This window comes from Melospiza georgiana, chromosome 16 (assembly GCF_028018845.1).
Source record: "Melospiza georgiana isolate bMelGeo1 chromosome 16, bMelGeo1.pri, whole genome shotgun sequence".
In the NCBI taxonomy this organism is placed as follows: domain Eukaryota; kingdom Metazoa; phylum Chordata; class Aves; order Passeriformes; family Passerellidae; genus Melospiza; species Melospiza georgiana.
In genome coordinates, this window is record NC_080445.1 from 10,535,294 (window position 1) to 10,557,981 (window position 22,688).

Sequence of the window (22,688 nt, forward strand, 5' to 3'; positions counted from 1 at the left end):
AGTTTTGGCATTAATCTGAAGCTCTGTGTGAACTACTTGATCTTTCTGAGGCTTAGAAAAATGAAGTTGGAAACCTTTAGAGAAGTTTGTAACCTGGGTGCTTCTAAGGCTTGCTGTGAATACAACAGCAAAAGTGCTCTGCTGTTGTGTTCCAACACTTGTCAGTTTTTTGGGGAAGGTGACAAGCAAAAGAGAATTGTATAAGTGTTTAAAAGTGTTTTTAAATACATAGTGAAGCTTTGGTTCTTTGCATGATAAAAGACCTGTTTTGGATTCGATGTGAGACCAGCTTAAACTTCTGTCAGAAAAATGGTGCCATTTTGTATCACTTGGGGAATCTTACAAATTTCAGTTTGCAAAAGTTAATTAAGCCTTCAGTGTCATAATGCCATCACAAGGCCTTGTGCTGTCGTGCCTTTGCAAAGGCTGTAGCTTTAATGAGGAATGAAAACAGATTAACTACAAATCCAAGGTATGTCGCTAATTGCCCCATCAAAGTAAGGAGTTCAAATAACTAAACACCTCATTTAGTTGAGAACGGGAATTTGCATTTCCAAAGCTACTTCAGAAATATATTTTACCAATTCACAAGCCAAAGACCTCTTGCACAGAATTAACCTTGGATAAACTTAAAACTCTAGAAGAGTAACATAATATAAATTCTTCACAGCATTATTGCTAACAGGACCAGACAAGCACTGGGCATTTTTTGTAGGAAAAGCAGTTTGGGATTGTGGCCAGTAAAAGCAGAGCAGGACTTCTGTCCTTTGCAGAGGAAAAATGACAATTCAAAAGCGAGTGTAGGTTGTAGGCATTGATTTCTGGAGAACACAGCAGCTGATGAATTTTGTACAGAAGAATGTGCTTGGGGAAACAAGAATCTCTTTGAAGTTCTTTCTTATTGCTGCAGTGTGAGAATCTGGGGTAGCTCAGAGTGCGTCACTCGCACCTTTGTATCAGGATCAGAGAATACAATTGTAAGAGACTTTTCAGATTAGGGAATTAAAAAAAAAAACCCTCAAACCTTGCAAAATGTGTTTCCTTACTTAATAGCTGGTAAATTCACATGATTTAAAATATACACTGAGCTCAATTTTTCACTTTAGAGTTGTGGTTCATATTAGTCTTTTTGGAACACTCGCGCTTCAGCACTGCATCTTGTGGTGACCCTTGCCTGGCTTCCACGCTAGGACATTTGAACATTAAGCCCAAAATATGATGAGTAGTGTTTGAAATAATTTGAACATTAAGCCCAAAATATGATGAGTGGTGTTTGAAATCAGGAGATCCTACTGAGGAAGGGTTCAACCTCCAGTCCAGTCACCATATTCTGTGTGGTTAAAAGCCCAGGTGAGCACAAGAGCCTGATGCAGTGCAGGGTGTGTGTCTGGGGTCCCTTGGCAGGGGACACACAGCTTGGCCTGCAGCTCCAGTGGAATGAGGGGGTTTAACCTTGGCCTTGTCAGGTGATTTATTCATTGTGAGGGGTGAAAGCTCATGGGTGTGAACTGGGACAGGGTGCAGAGGTGCAAATGCAAGTATTGCCTGTTTTCACAGCACATCCTTGGTTTCCTCTTGTGCTCACTGCCAGGGCATTTCGCTCCCTGGGTCACAGTGAATGTTGTGCTGGTTCCCTACATGTGAGCACAAGTAAATCCTGTTTGCTGCCTCTCAAGGTGGCAGACAAGCTTTTTGTTCCCAAGCAAGATCTTTCACTGCTGGATGAAAAGTGGAATATATAGGAAATTAGTTCAACTGGACAGCAAAGTTCTGTCAAGGGGAATATTTTGACACTGGAAGTCTGTAATGAAATGTGAGTCATTACAATGGGTGAATTTACAAATTGCTGTCAAACTGGTGCTGAATGATGTTAATATGGCTGTCCAGGTGCCCATTTATTTATTAACTGTTATGATACAATGCCATTATTTCTTCTGGGTCTATATATGTTTATTTAGTGTGTATCTGCCACTGGGATTTTCAGGCAGCTATGTCAATACAAAGCCTTCTCCTTTGAATCTGGAGCTGAGGAATTTTTTCAGTGTCACATTCCCCAAGAGATTATGCTGCCACTACTGCTGAAAAAGCCAGCCATAACAACCCACCAACTAACCCCAAAATCCCCTCCAAACCAATGCAAACATATAAAACAGTATTGGTGTCTTGTGGGTAAATCACTACAAGTAATGTATGAATAACAGTGAATTTCTGCCCTTCAGAACACATCTCTTTATAGGATGAACATCTGCACTTCTGTCTGCATCAGTCTTGGGCTTAATTTCTTTCAATTAAATACACTGACAATTCAGAGCAATTCAATGTGAATAACTTCAGACCACAGACAATGCTGGGGGATGCATTGTCTTCTTCCCAAGACTTTGAATTGCAGTTCTACCTCTTACTGTGGGGATAGCCCTGTCAGCTTTACACTAACAGTGTGGAGTTTTGATTTTTTTCAACGAAATTTAAAAAATTTTCATTATTTTGTATTTTATTTTGTGTCCTTCTATTTGCCCCTATTCAAAATACTAATTAATTCATATGTCTTTTGAAAACTGTTGAAAATTAAGCTAAACAAAAAAGAATAAAAACATAAATCCTTTTTCTTTTGAAATTACTGAACTGAATATTTACCAACACCTTCAAAGCTTTCGTGTGTGGTTTTGGCATTAGTGGAGTTTATCCTCGTGGCACAACCACTCTGTGTAGCTCCAGTTTTGGGAGGAGCTGACAGGACTCTGGAGGTCTGAACAGGGGAACACAGATTGGATGATTTGAGTATTTGCTCTGAGTATTACTCAGTGACACAGTAGTACAACGCTACCCACAGAGGTGATGTGGGTTTGTTTAAAATGCTCCTGAAAAACTGGTGAGGTTGTCCAAAGTGCCAGAAAGATTATTCAGGGAGGGGACAGATTAATCATATGTAACATGGAAGCTGTTAAAAATGATGTCTGCATTATAATTCACACATCAACAATATTTTGCTTTGTCTTGAGCTGTGAACTGCCTTGAAATGCCCCGAGTCCCCACGCTGCAAGCACAGGATTCCCACAGCACTGGCAGGGCTTGGTGCATGGATCTCCTCATCCCTGCTGCTGGTGACTGCGCTTGCTGCTCGTTAACTGCTGGACAGACAGCCCATTAATTTTCCAATGAACTTTTCCTCGTTGCCTTGCAGGTTTATGATGAATGTGACGTGGGAAGGCAGAGATCTGTCCTTCACAGCAGACGGGTACCAGGCGCACCCCAGGCTGGTGGTGATCGTGCTGAACAACGAGCGCGAGTGGGAGAAGGTGAGCGCGGCTGTGGGACTGGGGATGGGTTCCTGTCACAGCTCAGGGGTCCTGCTCCTGCAGGTGTGCCACAGCACTCAGAAGGGACCATTTTGCACCATCCTGAGTATATCTGATGAGCTTTAACAGATCAGTGAAGAAAAGCCATGTGGAGTTCAGATTTCTATGAAACACACTTTGCATTTCCAGTTCTTCTTAAAATTTAGTAATGTAAAATGGATAACTGAAAAATGTCCAAAAGCTTGGTCCTCAGCTACTTGAATTTGGATGGATTTTTATATCTTGACTATTCCATTTCTTTCATTTGCTTGATTTTGTGTTTTTTAAGACAGATAGTTTTTATAGTAAAAGTGCACTTAAAAAACCCAACTGTGAAGTTCCTGTTGAATTGGGGAATAATCCTATCCCTGTTTACCTAAAAAATTCAGAATCCTGACTAGTCCGGGTAGACAAGTGATCTCCATATAGACTTCTATATAGACTAGAAGGAAAAATGTTGAGGCATCAATGTTAATCATGTATGCAAGTAGTAAATGAAAAAGTTTATCACAAGCATCATCTCTTTTAAACTCCAGTCTCAGCCTGTGATTTTTTTGGCTCTGAGTTTTGCAGGCTGTGGCCCTATGTTTAAAAACTTGTTTTAGGAAACTGTTTTTAATATAAGACTGTAGGAAAACATACATCTAATCATCCACCAGTTTTATTTTAAATTCATGAAACATGATTCTGCATTATCTAAATTGCTGCTGAAATTTATGAATTCTTTTTCTTATAGTTTTAAAACCTCATTGAATCAGCTTAAAACTCCAGTTTATAAGACTACAAGACTTTTCATGATGATGAATAATAATGACAAAATCAGAATTACTGAAGGACATCTCAATAAATATGCTAGTCATGCAGAAACACAGAGACTAGTCCTAGATTATGTTGTGTATTTCTTTATGTTCATTTGATGCAAATTTAATTCTCTGGATAAATTTAATCCTCTCCAAATGTGTCAATCTGAATCTTTGGAGGAATCATTTGCTCACTAACTGTTATGAAAATTTCTTACCCTATTTTAAAATTCTTCAACAGTCTGCATATCATATATAATGTTCTGGAAAAATATTACACTGCTTGGGGAATGTTATTAGCATGAGGTGCCAAAGGAAGAAAATGCTCAAAGAGGCAGCCAACAATGCTTATGTTAAAATAATTTCATACATTTTGTACCTTGAAACTTCTCTAAAGACACCATTCAAAGGACAAGGAGAGATGGGTTTGGTTTTTTTTGGAAAATAATCTAACAGCAGCAAGGAAATACTGGATATATGAATGAACATTATTCCAAGAAATAACTGGAGCTGTTTTTAACCTTCCAGCGAGTCCCTGTCAGAGGATGAGGTTTGGGCTGGTTGTGCAGTGCCTGCCATGGTTGCAGGGCAGCAGTGCCCGTTCCCCTGCAGTGCTGGGCTCCCTGGAGGCTCATCCTGGCCTTGTCTCTGCAGTTTTCCAGCTGGTGAATCCCTTCCTGCTGTCTGTCAGGTTTGAGGGGTTTCTAGGAGGAGGAACAGCAAGGGATGTGTGTGCTGGTGTGTGCCCTGCTTTGGAGCCCTGCTGGTGCCCAGTGAGGGCAGGGCAGCTCTGGCGCTGCTCCAGAAGGGCTGTGGAAAGGGGCCAGCTTTAATTAGGAATTCTGTCAGAGGGCGGACGTGAGAGGCGGCCAAGAACGCTCTGTCACCACCAGGCTGATTCTCCTGACCACGGGCTGATCCTGCCTCTGTGGATGAGGACAAATAAAGTGACTGATCAATTGTCCTGGCACGCTGGATGTGGCTCTGGGCTGTCTGGGCACACCCCACATCTTTTCAGCAGTGTCGCCATGCACTTCAGCTCCATTGATGGAGGCCCTTCTCTTCCACATGGTTTATTTGAGCAGTTCTCTCCAAGTTGCAGGTTTTACCCCATATCTCTTAAGCAATTTCTTTCCTCTTGTTCCTTTCTCCTTGAGCTGTTTTGCTCAATTTCAAAACTGTCAAAGTTACTCATCTGAGATCTAACATTTGCTGCTCTGAGTTTCCAGACAGGCACTTGCTTCTCCTTTCTCTTACAGTGTAGCAGGGATATCACAGAATGGTTTTATTGAAGTCTTATTAAATATCCTCAATCCTATATGGAAAAATCAAGTCTTAGTATCTAATTAAATAATTTACTCATGTGAAAAAATGACAGTGACACAGCCTGTAAATCCTCATAATGTAACTCATGTGCATACTGCAAGTACCTAATTTATTATTCATGTAGAAAGAGTAATTGTGTTTTATGTGAAGAATTTTTTACCTGGTATTCTCCTAAAAATTCAAGATTTATTTTAAAAACCAATTTTTCTTTGTTTTTAAACTGCTTTTATTCAAATACAATTTTTCTTTGGTTTCAGAATTGATATACTTCACTTAAATCTGAAGGTTATAGAGAAGCTGGAGAACATTTATCTCACCCCTCAGAAAATAAGTTATTTTTTCTTTACTCAGTATTGAAACTTTGAGGTGGTAACTTCACACGTAAGAGGGGTTGGCTGAGGGGTTTGTCCCATATCAGATGCTGAAGAAAGCTGTTTGAACGATAATAGTTTGAAGACTGAAAAATCACTTTTTGGGCATGTTTCACAGGCATCCAGCGAGATATTTTGACAGATCCTAAAGCATATCTCAAACTTCTGACACCGACATTCAAATTCTTGACAGGCAAAGGGGATGCTATTCTCAGGCAAGAGATTTTTAAGAAGACAAGCTTAATGTGCTCGTTAAAGTGAAACTTGATAAAATTTACCAGAGTTAGCAGTGTTGCACAAATATCAGCAAAGCACTGCTGGATCACTGTGCTGGTGCTCAACAACCCTCAGAGGTTCAGCTGCAGCTCCCTTGTTCGTGTTACCTTAGGGAGGTGGGACCTGCGTGTCTCACCTGGCCCATCAACTTCACTGAACTTCACAGTGTGCTAGGCTTTTTTCTTTTTATTTTAGCTTATTTTTAATATGGAAAGAAACCAAATCAATCCAATATTAAAGTAATATGCTAGAATATGATTAGCAGTGGCAAAAGTAGGCAGTTTAATTAGCGGTGTGTATCACATATGTTAAGTGAGGTGGGGAAGACTGCATTTAAAGATGGGTGTGTTCCATGTGTAAAGATGAGTTCCAGGGTAAAAACATTTTTTACTGATGCTCCATGATACAGATAAGTTTATCATGGTGGTCTGTATTCTGGGTGAATTTGTGTACTACATGGCACAATTGCTAATGAAACACCACTGCAAGAACTGTTCCTTTAAATCCAGGTTTATTCTAAACAGAGCCGGTCATCTTTAACTTTCCACTAATGCAGGATTTAATGCAGAACTGGATTTTTCTCTGGTTAAGTAGCATATGCCAGGTTTACAGGCTCTGTGTGGGGTTGTACACATTTGTATCTAAGTAGGAAGGAGTGGGCAGAGGGTGCATGGTTCCTGCCTGGAATAAATGAAGCAAGGTCTTCATGGAGAGCTCCATCTGGCTACCAACATCCACTGTCATGTAGCCCAGAACAGACAGCTCCTGGGGCTGACTTCACTGGGCAGGAGCTGAGAAACCCAACCCAGTCTCAGGCAAATTTCTGACAGAGCTTTTTGACAGGGTACTGTGGGGGTAAAAAAATCAGTGAGGTGCTCCATGGTAATTTTTTGTGAAACCCCGATTGATTTGAGCAAGGGTCATGACAGATGAGAGATCCTTGTGTCTCCTGATGGATATTCCCTAACACTGGTGAGAAATGCAGATATTTTAACTAGAACAGATGAAATTGCCTGAGCTAATAATCTGTTTGCTGGGGTATCTTTTGTCAGTAGCTCTGTGCTGTAATGTGATATATTCTTTTTGCCCATAGCAGAAGCAGCAGCGTGCTCTCTAACATCTGTTGGGTTGTCATTCCCTGTATTCCATCCTTGTTGTTTTGTGTATTTAGCCTTGCTGTAAATATGCCTGTCCTGACACTTACTGTCAGCTGAAAATTGCATGTTGTTTCTGTATCAGTGAGCTTCTGCCTAGCCTAAAGGCCTTTCCTTTGACCTTTACTCTGCTGAATTGTTTGAATTGCACCAACTATTATGCAGCATTTCTTAAATCATGTATTCCCAAGGAGGATCCCACCTCTTTGCTGCTGTAAAGGACTCATAACTCCCATGGAAAGCAAAGGTGGTGTGCTTTGCCCCTGTTCTTTACACCTATATATTAGAGAACAGGAAGACTCTGAAGGCAGCTCTCCCTCTCTGAAGGTAAAGGTGTGTCTGTCTGGGCATTTCTGGAGAGCTGTAAGGTCTTCACTGAGTGCAGAGGTGACAAAAAATCTTCCCCTACTGGGAGATGGAAGAATGAGCTGTCAATTTGTTTATCTCTCTTTCTTTCTAATGACATAATCAACTCTTAAAATGGCTTCTCTGGTATGAGCCTGAGCTCTGGCACTGCACAGAGTTATCTGGGACATTGCCCAGAACCAAAACTGTACCAGCCCCGGAGGATTTGGTGAGTGCTGATTAATAATTCTGTGTTGAAAAATGAGGTTGCAAGACGTGGCAGCTTTTCTTTCTCCTCTTCTTTGTTTATAATCTCCCTGGATGCTGTGTTTTCCTTGGAGCCCTGCTGGGCACAGGACTGGTGCCTTCCTGATGGTGTCAGCAGCAGCCATGAGGGAGGAGCAGGACATTTGCATTCCCCATATGAGAATTTTGCAGCAAATTTTGGAAACTTCAAAGTCTTTAAGTGGACGTCTTCAAACCATTCAGGACTCAAAACCACTTCTTATTAATAAGACATGGAATTGCTCACATCATATTTTGTCATTTAAATTTAGAGTGCCATTGTGAAATATGGACCTTCAGAAACATAAAAGTGGCACAAAGGTTTGCAGCAGGTGGTGTACAGCAGATGCTGTGTCTGGAGGAAAGGTTTTGTTCTTGTGCTTTGTTCTGCAGCTGTTATTGCTAACCTGACAAAATCTATTTTAGCTTTTTAGTTATTGATTTAAAGCTTGCCATAGTAGCTCTTTCTTTTAAGTGGAAAAGTGTAATGAAAAAATAGTAGTAAATAGTTTTTCAATAAAGCAAGATAAGCTAGATTTTTTATTTGCTCAGCACTATTTTCTTAACTGAGACAGCTCAAAAAGTATTGTTGTGCAATGTATGTGTGTTAAATGTAAAAGGAACATCCCTGAAAATCTTTCTCTTTTGAAAGGTTTGGCTGGCTAGTCTGGGAGTGCATTTAGTATCATTGTTGTCATGTAACATTTTTTCCAACAAAGGGATGATGGGTGTGTGCTGTGTACAGCTCCCATCTGCTGGGAGGAGGGTGACAGGACTGAGGTATTGGTTTGTTTTTGGTGAGATATGCTGGTGGGACAGAATCTCTTTCTGTGCCAGCACTGGCACACAGGGAAGCTCTGCTCAGGATCTGGCCTTGCTCTTTTTCTCTGGTTCAATGGCCTCTGTGAGGTGTGTGAGCAGGGCTGTGCTAATCATCCTCGCATTGTTCAGAGACTTCTTTGGGATGCAGCAGGAGGGGGACTCTGAGGTACAGCGATGTGGAACTGTGCAGGTCTCTGTCTGCCACACAGAAACACACCAAATTGTTCATTCTCACTCTCCTTGGCTGCAGTCTTCCAAAGATAACAAGGCTTGGATGGGGTGGTAAAAGCACCTGTGCACCTGTGCCAGAGTCAGATGTGGGGAGCTTTAGGCAACAGTGGATGAGAAGAAATGAGCACCCTGTGGCTGCTGCCTCAGTCTGACTTCAAACCAGCTCTTCTGTCCTCTCAGCTATTTTCCTCTTTCCTTTTTGCATCCTGTGGAGATTAAACCAAAGGGAATATTCCAGACTGCGTGTGAAGTCAGAGAAAATAGGAAAGAATGTGCAAGTTCAAAAGAAGTACAATGGTTGTATGTACCATTGCATGACTTTACTTGAAGATGAGTTTTGCACCTACCATAGTGAATCAACAGTTTGATGTGTTGATAAAACCATATTTTTAATGTAATTTCCATTCTTTTGGCTGTAAATGAGGATTTCTATGGTTTGGGACACAATTTGTCCCAGAAATGTTTCTATTTCTTTTGTCAAGTGAAGGTCACCTTCTGTATTTCTCTGGGATCAAACCCATATTTATTATCAATATAACTAGGAATGAAGGAAATTTTTTATAAGTCTCTGGATATTTTGTGTCATTTGTACATAGTACAGTAAATGGATATGTTGACAGTTCTGTAATGGAGCATGTCTGCATTTTTAGTGTGTTACCCACAGCTTGAATTTTCTTTTTAAAAATTTGGTTTACAAATACATACTACTTTGTTTACTACCTCAACACAGCAGTTTCATAGATGCAACTCTCAAAATAAATAAGTGTTTCTCCAGATCCAGGCATTTAAATGCGTCTGGTTATATCCTCCTCAGAACAGTAAAATGGAGTTGCTCCCATTGAAGTAGAAAGAATATCAGAAATGATGATATCAGAGTATAGAACAGTAAAATGGAGTTGCTCCCACTGAAGTAGAAAGAATATCAGAAATGATGATATCAGAATATCATCAGCTTTAGTGTTCCTCTGTTAATAACACCAGAGCAATCGCTGTGTTCTTGATAGGACTTGGTGACCTCACTGGGGTGGTTCCAGGTGCTCCCTGTGACAGGGATGCAGATGCCAGGGGTGGCTGGCAGGGGGATGTGCCCCAGGATCAGGATCTGCCTCCTCCCAGCATCCTGCCCCAGGTGGTTTGGGATCTGCTGCCCTCCTGACCACACAAATGCCATCACGTTTCCTTGCTCATGTGTGGAATAGGCAGACAGGCACATTTTCCACTTCTGAAATCCCTGTCATCCCTTGGCACGTTTGCTGTTTGTCTGAGGGCCTGGGCTGGCTGGAATCCTCCCATTCCAGATGGTCACCTCCATGTAGTGCTCAGGGCTGTGACGACACCGTGTGAGCTCACGAAAGCCAGCACACGCTGCTGGCACTGCCACTGCTCACCACACCTCCACAATTAAACTGGTTTCTTTATAGAAACAATAGATCGTTCCCCTGGGGCTGAACTGGCTTTTCTCCTAAAGGCTTTGGTTAAATTTCATACTAGAAATATATATATACACAGTAATCATATACACAACTCCCATTGATTTAAGTGAGAATTGCTACTTCCCTTGAGATACTTTGAATTTCCTAATTTAAGTGAGTAGAGATTTGACATTTCTGCCTCCTACATGAAAGTTCAGTAAAACGACTTATAAACAGGATGGAAAGAAAACTGCAAAGGTCATGTGCTTATAGGCTTCCCAAAATAGGAATGGATATAAATCATGTTCTTTGGGAATTTTTGTGATTAATTTTCAAGATTTTAGAAGACAGAACATAGGTAAAAATTTTAATTTCTTTAAATTGCCTGAGTCTCTGATTGTACTGTTAATTCCCACCATTTTCCTTGCAAAATAAATATTTGAACAGTCTTATGATTATGTTGTCATTTGTTTAGCTTAAGCAGCTCAAGAATTATTAAAATGCATTAGGTTTATAAATTATGTGGATTGCTAGCTCATTTATATTATCTGTCATCAGATAAAACATGTAATTAGATTTATGGATAGAAAGTAGTTAAACAATCTGAGGAGGAAAACACTAGACTCAAAAATATTTAAATCATAAACCTCCTTCTGGTGATCTGGAAATGGAAAGAAATGTGGGTTAATTTAGAAGGGATATTTTTAATAGTAAATAAGCTGGAAATTTTCATGTGCAGTGGGGTTTGCTTTCTTAAAAGTACCCAACAGTTGGAAGGATAAAATAGTTCCTTCTAATGGAAAATAGTTATTTCTAATGGAAAATGTGGTTTGGTCTGGCTCTAGTGGAAGCTTGGGTAAAGGCTTTTACATTGGCTTTTCAATGTATAAGAACACAAGAGTCTTCTCTTTGGGAAGATACTGAAATGACATTGTGATATTTTGGTTGTTGGTCAGATGCGTAGGTGTGAGTGTGAATTAGGGTTTTTGTTTGGGGTTTGTTTGGTTGATTTTTTTTTAAATATTTTTTTATTACTTCAAATGGGTCCTGGTTGCAAATAGAGTATCTGGTTGCTGTTCTGGCTCAAATAGAAGAGCTGAATGTCAAATTTCAGTGCATGTAGCACCAGGGGATAGATGGTGTTAACTGATAACACCCAGTTGTTATAAAACAGTTACCTATTAGAATAATGTACCTTATTTGTCTTTGCCACTGTGCATTTTCTCATTTCATGCAATTATAATAAATTTTAATAAATTTTAAAGTAATTTTAACAGCAAAACCCCCATCGAACTGTCCTGGCCATGTAACTCCCTGTACCTGTGTCCCAGCCCATTTAATATTGGCTCCCCTTTGCCCAGCACCATCAAGCAGCTCTGAGCAGCCTGTGGCTCTTGGCCTTGCAGGTGGGCAAGTGGGAGAACAACTCGCTGAGCCTCAAGTACTCGGTGTGGCCGAGGTTCAGCTCCTTCGCCGACAGCGACCCTGACGACAACCACCTGAGCATTGTCACCCTGGAGGAGGCTCCCTTTGTCATCGTGGAGGATGTGGATCCCCTCATGGAGAGCTGCCAAAAAAACACCGTGCCCTGCCGGAAATTTGTCAAACTTAAGTGAGTAAACACACAATGCTTCCTTTTCTTTTCCTGACTGCAAAATAAAATTCCCTTCCCCTTCCCCTTCCCCTTCCCCTTCCCCTTCCCCTTCCCCTTCCCCTTCCCCTTCCCCTTCCCCTTCCCCTTCCCCTTCCCTTCCCTCTTTGCACATCCTTCTTTTTAAAAAGTTGAGAGTTTCTGGTTATACACGTGTAAGTCACATTGAGTTATTAACAAGGTAGCAAGTTTATAGTAAATTCAAAGTCAATGAAAATCAGCCCATTTCAGTCACATGGAAGAAGATTGTGTTCCAAAATGGGACTGTTTTAATGAGCCCTCGTTGAGTTGTTTCCAGCTATGTTGAGATACGCCTGCTTTCATTAGTCTGTAACAATTTGAAAATGTCTCCTAATGAAAGTGTTAAGTTTATGCTGAAATTTGGTATAGAATAAACTACTCCAGCATAAAATACCACTGTGACTTACTGTCAAGAGAAAAGTCCCCTTCTGTCAATGCTCCATAACTTCAGAGCAGTCATTAGAAATCAGTGGAAGAGTTTCCACTGTACATTTATTTGTCAGTGGTGTTTCACCTGCTCTATGCCTTGATCTGTGTATTTCTGAACTGAATGTAACAGGATTTTTACTGATCAGGTGTGAGGGAATATGATGCATGTTTCTGAAGATTCCAGAGGCTGCTAAATGGTTGTGCACATGCTTCCTGAAGTCCAGAGAAATTTATTTTTTAGTTAAGTTCTAAACTACTTTTATTTTAATTTTAATTTTTTCTGAAAGGCTGTAAGATACTGCCTTGCCTTCTGAAGATGCATATACTAAAAGGTTCTAGAAGTCCCAAAATGAACATTTCAGAAAAAAAAAGTGAAGAGAAAGCTTACATCCTTGCACTTAAAGGTGGCCTGAAGTTCACCTTCTCCTGGTGCAGGGAAAGGTGCACTTTGAGAAGATGCATCCATTTCCAGCACGGTGAACTGCTGGGCCTTTTTATAGTTTACATGTTCTTTAATGACTAAATGACATGTAGTCTGATGTCTTGAGAGTAAAAGTAATAAAAGTTTAATCTAATCCTAAGAGAGAGATTAGTAAGAGCAGGCTGTATGTCCTGATGGAGCAGTGCAGAGCGTGAGGCTGGATCCTGGAGTAGAAGGATGTCATGTGAGGTAATGTTGTTTCTGTCTCACCAGGCAACTCTGTCATGATTAGAAGGAGCTGCAAACACCATATAGCTATAAAAGCATCCTGTGGGTTATTTTTGCCTTGATTCAGAAAAACATGGTCATTCACAAGAGTGGCAAAATGTTGTTTCACAGTGTGCTGTATCTTGCTGTTGTGCTGCCTCTGTTTTTCCCAGCAGGAATATTTATGTGTGTCTTCTCTGTTGACAGCAACAAAACTAATGAGGGAACGAACGTAAAGAAGTGCTGCAAAGGATTCTGCATCGATATCTTGAAGAAGTTGTCTAAAACTGTCAAGTTCACATATGACCTGTACTTGGTGACGAATGGGAAGCATGGCAAAAAAGTCAATAACGTGTGGAACGGGATGATTGGTGAAGTGAGTTCTCTTTTGGGTAAAAGAGTTCCTAAGGACTCAGTGATGTCTGGTTGGGCTCTTTGGAGGAGGGAGGAGCTCTGTGCTGACCCTGGTGTGTGCTGTCCCCGTGATCAGGTGGTGTACCACCGGGCAGTGATGGCCGTGGGCTCGCTCACCATCAACGAGGAGCGCTCGGAGGTCGTTGACTTTTCGGTGCCATTTGTGGAGACGGGGATCAGTGTCATGGTGTCACGGAGCAACGGCACAGTGTCACCGTCTGCTTTCCTAGGTATGGTCCCCAGCCCGTCCAGATAACCTGACGGCATTTCTGTGGAGTTGGGTAGATTTGTGTGTTAAGATATGTAGTGCATTAACACAGTTCTGCTGAGTTTTGAATTTTACATTAAGAAGTTTGTGCTGTGTTGATGTGCTGATTAACATGATCATTAACACATGGACACAGTGCTCTTGGTTTGGATGCTGAAAGTGAAAACCAAAGACAGTGATTTCAGTATGAAAAAGAATCCCCTAAAACCTTCAGTTAGGAAAATTACATCCTCAACCTTGCTTCCTTACAAACTAACTTATGCCTTTGCTTAATATCTTTTTAATATTCACAAAATAATTGAAAAAACCATTGTAAAGTTGAAGAACAATTTCCTTATCTTTAGATATCATTTAAAGCTAGTTTCGTAACAGATACCTCTGGCTTCTGAGCACCACACTACTGCACTGGAGAGCTGAGTGTTCTCTCCATTGATGCATCTGAACAGTGGAGATACAGCAAAGAAATGAAAGGCTGGGCAGACAGGAGGTGGGATAAGGAAACAAAGTCTCTGGGCTTCTTTTCTTGCGTGCTTCTTTCAGTTGTGCATTTTTCCTTTCATTGTCTCCCTCTCCTCTTTTAGTGTTTATAGTTTCTTTTAATGTTTGGCCTGAATTTACCTGAAGCTGAAAAGAGAATCAGCCATGAGGTGGTTCAAAAGTACCCAGAATGCTGTTAGGTTCTTCATGATGTATTTGGGCCTACTATTTTTAAAGATATCTTGTACTGGAAGAGTGGCACTAAAACCATTAAGTGGAAAAAGAAATAATGAGTATATTCCAGATATCTTAGGGCACAGTTTAGAATCTTCAAGCCCATTGGGTCAGCAGTGAGACCAGTCCTAAATTGCTAAGTGGAAGTTCTTCACTCCCCCTGAAGTTGCTCACAGACACAGAAGAGCAGATTAGTGGTGTAATATCAGATACAAGCAGGCAAATGATTGAATTTTCTTATACAAGAATCATCATTTACCTACAGAACTTATTTCTCATATCTGTTCCATAAAAGAACATTACAGAGATGATGCAAGTAAATATGACACAGTGAGTAATCAAATAAATTCCCAAATGTGGTGATACCTAAGTAGATTTTGCTGATGTTTGATATGAATGAAAGACTTTAAGTGAAATTGCAAGAAACTGTACTTGTAATAAAAATACTCAGAGAGTATCTTTATTTCTTTGGGTCATTGAGTTGTAAAGTTAATTTTTTAAGTTACAGTTGCAGCATGTTGAAATGACCATTGGAAATAAAAATTGGGGTATTTTCTAAAGTGCAAGTGCAGTTGATTTTTTACTTCTCCCTTACAAACCTGTTTACAGCCACCATCAAAAGAGAAGCTGCTTTTGCATTTTTCACAAGCAACAGAGTTATTAGATTTCTAAAATGCATTTAATGTTATTGGTTTAGTTGGATGTGTATATAATTCAAAAGAAACAAAAAAAGAACCCCTTCTCATAAAGCTCTCTAAAATAGCTCTACTTTTGAAGAAATCTGATTTTACTGCACCAATAAATCAAGTCTGTGCTCTGTTTTTTCCAGGCATAGATGAAGCTGCCAGTTTGCTGGAATTGACTGTGTATTTTGATGAGGTGTGTGTAGTAGTAAAATGTTTTGCCTTGCAAAATACTATCAGGCAGATAACTGAATTTATTCACAGGCTGATTTTGTTTCAATTAAATAACTGTCTGAGAATAGAGTCACCTTATGTAAGACTTTTAAAAGAGTTTAAAAAAAATCTGTCAAATATAGTACTATTTTTGAAGAGTAGCACTTGATTACAGTTCCTGAAATATCTGGGTTTGTGAATTGTTTCTATGAATGTGGACAAGTACAGGATTTTTTGTTGACTAGATTTTTCCAGTCAGTTGTTGTGCCCAGCAGATCTGAGTAACTGATGGGCTGTGACAACCTCGTCCTCGTTATCTGCTCTGTTCTGATTTGTCTCCTTCAAATGAGAATTTTATCCATGGTAAAACATTTTCACATTGTACTTGAGATAATATATGCTAGATCTACAAATACTTTTTTAATGATTCTATGGAGTTTTGGTTCAACTTCATTTAAAAACCAAATAAATAAAGTAAAACCTTAAATCTCCATGTTTGTATTTTTCAGAGGGAGAGTTCATAAGAGAGGTCAGTTTTTTTTTCTGGAGGCATTGATGGAATACAAAATCTATGCCCCTCTTTATTTAATGTCTTCCTTAAGCTTGATTTTGGTGGTGGGAGGTAGTACTCAAAGACACGTTTTCCCTGCTTGATATTCTCTGTTGTCAGTCATTTGAAATATACACTAACAAGTCACATATTAGTTTTTTTCTGCCATATTATAGCTTTACTGAAAATTCCTTTAAAACCTGCTGCTTGCCTGAGGGAAGTTCCCGTCCTGTCCTTTGAGAATCAAAGCACAGTGCTGAATGTGTAATTGGATCTCTGATATGACAGGAAGATCGACTTTGTTATCCAGTTGATTTTGTACTTGCTCAATCTTACGGCTTGCTATCCCAAATAGCTTTTTGTTTTCCTATTGCTTCTATTAATTCACCACCTCATTACCAGACTCCTTAAATTATTAAAGAGAATTCTGCTTAAACTCTTGTTTATAGCTGACTTTTGTGCATTGGCTTATTTTGCCCTTTGCCTTCTTTAGATTTTGACAAATTACCATTGCTGTTTCTACACTGTTGCTTTTGATAAGGGTTTTATCAGCCTTGCTTTCTTCTGTGAGAATGCTGTCAAAATATTATAGTAGTTCTACATGAATTCCAATTTAATCCAGTTGCTAACTGAATTCAGAAAATATTTTTTAGACTGTATTTGGCTACATAATGTCCCTTCCCTGGCTGCATCTACATAGATCTTTCTCTGCCTTCTACAAATTCTGTTATTTTCCTAACTTTCCATTCTCTCCCATACAAATGATTACAGTACTTGAATGAACCTCATACCCTCTCTTAAAAATAAAATAACTAATTGAAAAAATACTGCTCCTTTGCAAGGGGAAAAGAGTTTGGTTTAAAATGTCCCTGCTTTGCCTTAGTTACCATCCAAAAGCACCAGTGGGGCTATCTGTTATTTGGTCTTGTCTAAGTCACAGATTTCTGAAGAAATCATAGCAAAGACAAAAGATCTCATGGATTTTCTATGCTTGGGCACAAATTATCACATTTCATTCTCTTCTGGGTGAATCATCTGAATTTGGGCAAGGCTGAGATTGGGCTGTTGGGTTTAGAACATTTCAGCTCTCAGTCACTGTCCTTTCCTGCAGTGAGGGAAGAAGTTTCAGTGATTCTAATCTTAAATTCAGAAAATGAAAATGCTACAAGAGAGGAACTTCTTGGGCTTTCAAAAACAGGCAAAACATTGTAACACACTAATTTTCTGTAATTTCTATTGTTTCTTGGTTCTGTCCCAGTTAGAAATAGTATACTAAGATTTGCTTTCTCACACTTCAGAGCATGCTCACACTTGCTTTATTTGCACACGTTATGATGAGAAGTGCCCCAAATAAGTTGGCCTGACAAAGAGATATTATTTTGCTATGCTAATCTTTCTAACAAATATCCTTGTACCAAAGCAGATACCACAGGTACTCCTGAAATGACAGAATCTTTGGCTGGGAAAGATGATATTTGATATTGATATGGAGTCCTTTTAAAAAGTTGGTGCTTAGTCTGATATTTGAAGCTGCTTCTAGTTTTATGCTACAGCCTACTTCTTTTACGTAATTATGGTTCTTCTGTCTTTCAAACTGACATCCAATTTTCCATAAACCCTTTTGATTTCAGTAATTTGCTCCCAGATGAGAATGAGACATTCAGAAGGATGTGGTTTGCAATTGATAAATATCATCTTCATTGGTGTTAGATGAAAGTAAACACAGAGAGAAAAGAATCCTTAAACAAAAGCGTTTAGTTTGAGTGCAAGTATTTATCTTTCCTCCTCTAACACTTTTTGTTGGATAGAAAATGAGAGAGAAGTCTACATCCTTGAATTACCAAGTGTATTAAACATATGCTTAATTGCTTTTGCTTTGCAGAAACACAGTCACAGTGGTTGGACCATTCTGTTGATAAATTTCTATAATTCAGGATGAATAGACACAGCAACCTGGTTGTGGACTGAATAAGGAGCAAGTCAAACCAATTATGGGCCACTCAGTGTCAAAGAAAAGTGTGCAGCCTTTTGTTTTTAATTACAACTTACATTTCAGCTTTTGAATTTATGGATTTTGTCTATATATACTAACAGCAGTTCATTATATATTGCTTAGTTATTTGCTTAGTTATTTTTGTTGGGAAAAGCTAATGTAGAGGAAGCTGCTGGGCTTGCCTGGTGAGGACATTAGAATTCTTGTGCTGTGAGTGGTTTAATGAACTGTTTCTGTTTCTCCTGTTTTGCTGCAGAGCCTTTTAGTGCTTCTGTCTGGGTGATGATGTTTGTGATGCTTCTCATCGTGTCTGCCATGGCTGTCTTTATATTTGAGTACTTTAGTCCTGTAGGATACAACAGGAACTTAGCACAAGGGAGAGGTAAGATTTGCATTTTACTCAACTCTATGTTTATTAAAAAATATGTATTTCCCATCCCTGGGTCTCCATCTTTTAAGATTAACATGACATAGGAATAAAACAATGCAATTAGCTATTAGACTGTTTATGTTCTTCATTTAAAGTATGGTTTTTTGAAGGCTGATATGCTCATGTTTATAATTCCAATTCAATGGAATACAGACAGGGAGCAGGGTAAGTGGTATCAGAGTTTTATTCAGGCAGTGTGTGGTTAGTACATGGCATCAGTCATAAAGTGTCAGCAGTGAAATATGTTCCACTCCTGGCCATTACAAATTGATGGCCAGTTCAGTGAAAGTTACCTAAAATCCTGTGCTCTGCTGTGCAGTTTGAAAAATAGCAGTTACACTGTCCATAGTTCTGTATAGTCCCTGTAAATATCAGAATTCTTAGCCTTGAAATGAGGCCCCTGGCAGAAGGGCATCTCTCCTTTCTGTGTAGCACCCTCAGTTATAGAAACTTCATTTTCAAAACAGACAAGCTTTGCTTTAACTCTTTCTCAGTGAAAGCTGCACTTTGACTCAAGAGTGAGGATTCCATATCTCACCATCCCCTCATCCTCCCATTTCTTCAGTGACATTTCAGAGTGCAGCCTTTGTTCAAATTTCTAAATCATTCTTGCCTTGTTTCATAACAAGAGATCTTCCAGCTTGGTGAACACAGTTCTGGGCACTATTAAAAGCAAATGATTTATTCTAGACAATGGCTGGCTTGTTCCCTGAAAAAGTGGATTATTGTAATGTTCAGATGATGTTATCATTTTAACAAGATGGTAAATGTGTAACCTCTGTCTGAAATAAACACTGTGTTAAAAGAGAAGTCAAAGGTGAATATAGACACTGGGGATCCAGGGGCTTGGCTGTTCTGTTCTATGCCTGAATTGATTATTTAGTGCACTTACAGCTACAAAGACATGTTATGGCACTAGACCATCCCAATTTACCTCTAAAGACTTGCCACTAATCTAGCTGCCAATAATTTCAAACCTGTAATAGTAAAAAAAAAAAAAAACAAACAAGTTTATCATCTCTCATTTCCCTTGGCATTTTTTGCAGGATGAATCTCAGTGGTAACACAATCCCCAGTGGCATAAACAGAATTTTAGATTGCTCCCTTGGCATATAATTTCTGTAACACTGTTGTTCAGAAAAATGCACATTATTCCTGTATCAGCCAGTCCTTAATATGGCTAGAAGGTAGTTGCAGCTCCATTGTGTTTATTTTACTGCACTCTATTTTCCTAGTGCTGCTGCAGAACAGGAGCATAATCTGAGATGTAGAGTTTGGCTGCATTGTGAAATGTTTGCACCGCACTAGAGAGCATTTCTACTGAAATGAGAACATGCGCTGAGTATTCCCACTTAGGGTTTTATTATTTTAAGAATTGTTGAATTATTATTAAGATAAATTATAGTTTAAATGAATAGCTAAATCTATATTTGTAATGTGCATCCCCTTGGATAAAGGGACAGGGCAGGGAAGGAGATAAAGTTACAGATTTCTGCATCAGAGTTTATTGACTAATTGCAATTGAAGTGAAAAAAGGATAATTATAAGTAGGCCAAATGAGTCACAGTCAGGGGAGTTCTGTTTCTCTGCACTGAGGGTGCAGGGAGTCTGGGTGATGAGCAACGTGTGATTGCACTGTGCCTGCCTAGGGCTGGGTGAGAATAACTGCCCTTGGTGCTCCCAGGCTCCATAAATGGGGCCTTTGGGGTGGATAATGACATTGTTCATTCACTTCTGCCCCTGGGTGAGCCTGGGGGCAGCTTTGGGGTGAATTAAAAGATGACCCAAAATAGAAATAACAAAAATTACAGAATGGCTTAGCTGGGACAGAATTTCACCTGCAATGTCAACACATTTGGAGCCACAGAACTGACTCTGAACATGTGAGGCAGCCAGAGCCTGACTTGCTCTAAATTCCCTGTCTATAGAGGTAGCTCCTTTGTTCTGTCTTTCTGATTCATGCTCTGAGTACAAAGGTGCTTAAAAGTAGGTGACACATTCACACACTTTGATCTTAAAAATGCTTACATAATGTTCAAAAAGCATAATGTTGGATGACTGGAGATGATAAAAATAATTTGGATAAGAAAAGTACTAGAATTGAATCATTAAGACTTAAACCTCCAGATTTCCATTTCACATGTTTGCTGGCACAGAAAACTGACAGGGCAACAGTGTGGCACATTTCTTCCTGCAGGAGACACACCAGCCTGCTTCTCCTCCAAACCTATCCTTTCCATTTTTGTCTTAAAAATTTTGAACCATATGCCATGCAGAAAAATGTTGAATTATGCTTTAAAAATGTGGAACTCGTTGTGATTGCAATGGAGGGTACCTATGGTAAATCCTGTGAGTATATTTGGAGTACAGTGAATATATATATATACCAAAATATTTTCTAACCATGTCTCTGACACTAATGGATTGTCCCTGCATGGTATATTGGCAAGGTTTAATTTAAGTGCAGCTGAACTAAGTGCTCTTTGAACTTTCAGATCCCCATGGGCCGTCCTTCACCATTGGGAAGGCAGTGTGGCTGCTGTGGGGCTTGGTCTTCAACAACTCTGTGCCTGTGCAGAACCCCAAGGGCACCACGAGCAAGATCATGGTGTCAGTCTGGGCTTTCTTTGCTGTCATCTTCCTGGCCAGCTACACTGCCAACTTAGCTGCCTTCATGATTCAGGAGGAATTTGTTGACCAAGTGACTGGGCTGAGTGATAAGAAGGTAGGTATTCAGCTCAAAAGATGTCAGTGTGCATTCTCCATAATCCTTCTACAAATTTGTACTTCGTGGTAAAATCTCTGAGCAAGATAATGAACTAAAACTGGATGATTTCCTTCTGAGTGCAAGTGCAAACTTTACTAACAAACCTAAGACACAAAGCATGAAAACATCAGTCTATTTTTAAAATCTCTGCATAGCCTATTCAAAAGTAGCTACATTAACTGAAAATCACCTTTATTTTATTACAGAAATCAATTAGTGCTTGGTTAAAAATAATGCCTCACCAAAATAAAAAGCATGAAAAAATCTGTTTGATATTAGTAGTATATTAATAGAAAAAAGTCCATTTACAGAATTATTGTGATGGATATGCACAAGATACTTGAAGGGCATGCTTTTGTTAAGTCTGTGCCCAGTTGTTTGAAAATGAAACTAAATATTGACATTAAGAAGAAATATTTAAATACAGTATAGCCCAGGGGACTATTTCACAAAGGTTTTTTTCTCAAAGGACAGAAAATAAAGGAAAATGTTACTAAAAACAAACCAAAAAGACAACATCTCAGCCTTGTCTGTTTTTTTTTTTTGTTTTAACTTCTTTTTATTACCAGCCTTTGATTGATTGCCTGATATATCAAAGCAAGCATGGTTAGAGGAAAGCTAAAAAGAAACAAGAAATGATAATAGTTTTGTTTTCACTTAATTGTATTGTCAAAACCTTTAAAAGAGCATGAAGATTGTTAAATATCCCTCTATTTTAAGATAATATTCTTAGAAGAGGCAGATAAATGGCATTGTCTCTTGGGGATAAAGAAGAAGAAGATGTGAGAAATGTCTTTCTGCTGTTGGTGAGAGAGAGCAGAGGATTTGGTGAGCAAGAGCAGAGCATTTTCCTGGGCCCTGGTTTTGGCAGGCTCTGCCTTCACCTGGCACAGCAGCGGGCTCAGGTGTGACTGACCCTCACCTTCCCCTCCTCGCTGGCCACAGGGCTGGAAATGTCAGCGCCTGTTCTGTGGCTTTTGGCCAATAACTTCCTCAGGTTTGTCATTTTTTCTATTCTGACTGCTAAGTAGGATTTCGTTTCCACAAAGAGCAAAATAAAAATAGAAAAATACTTGAATGAGAAAATACCATCTGTTCTTGTGTGGTCTGCTGATCATTTATTTGATCTGCCACCTTTGTTTCTATTTTTTGGTTCTTCAAACTTTGCCTGAAGCATGTAGATATGAGGCAGGGAAGCCATGCCTTTTCTGATTAAATAAAAAAAGTTAGAACTCCAGAACAGCAATGAACTATTTCAGAACATTCTTCTTGTCATACATAGGTTTTGCCTCCTCCACAATCCTGAGGTTTCTTGGATTTTAAAAAAACCAAATAATTTGGGATAATTTATGGGAATGTAATCTGATTGATGTTAAATTCTTTTTCTCCCCTCTTTCTTTTTTTCCCCTCTATGTTTATACAGTTCAGTACAGAACTCTGACCCTTGCAGGAAGCAAAGCAGTCACAGGCAAGGGCCAGAAATGTGGGTGTAATCAAATTTGAATAATTAATA

The 22,688-nt window shown here is 39.4% G+C and overlaps 1 protein-coding gene across 2 annotated transcripts in view; it reads left to right on the forward strand.

Annotated features, from left to right (window-relative positions):
• GRIN2A (glutamate ionotropic receptor NMDA type subunit 2A) overlaps nucleotides 1-22,688 on the forward strand; it is a 157,876-nt gene that overhangs the window by 92,471 nt on the left and 42,717 nt on the right. For both annotated transcript variants that reach the window (XM_058035941.1, XM_058035943.1), the window contains exons 5-10: nucleotides 3,182-3,296; nucleotides 11,764-11,969; nucleotides 13,354-13,522; nucleotides 13,637-13,790; nucleotides 18,235-18,360; nucleotides 20,904-21,133. In XM_058035941.1, the coding sequence (XP_057891924.1) occupies nucleotides 3,182-3,296; nucleotides 11,764-11,969; nucleotides 13,354-13,522; nucleotides 13,637-13,790; nucleotides 18,235-18,360; nucleotides 20,904-21,133 (1,000 nt within the window). The remainder of the gene's footprint in view (nucleotides 1-3,181; nucleotides 3,297-11,763; nucleotides 11,970-13,353; nucleotides 13,523-13,636; nucleotides 13,791-18,234; nucleotides 18,361-20,903; nucleotides 21,134-22,688) is intronic.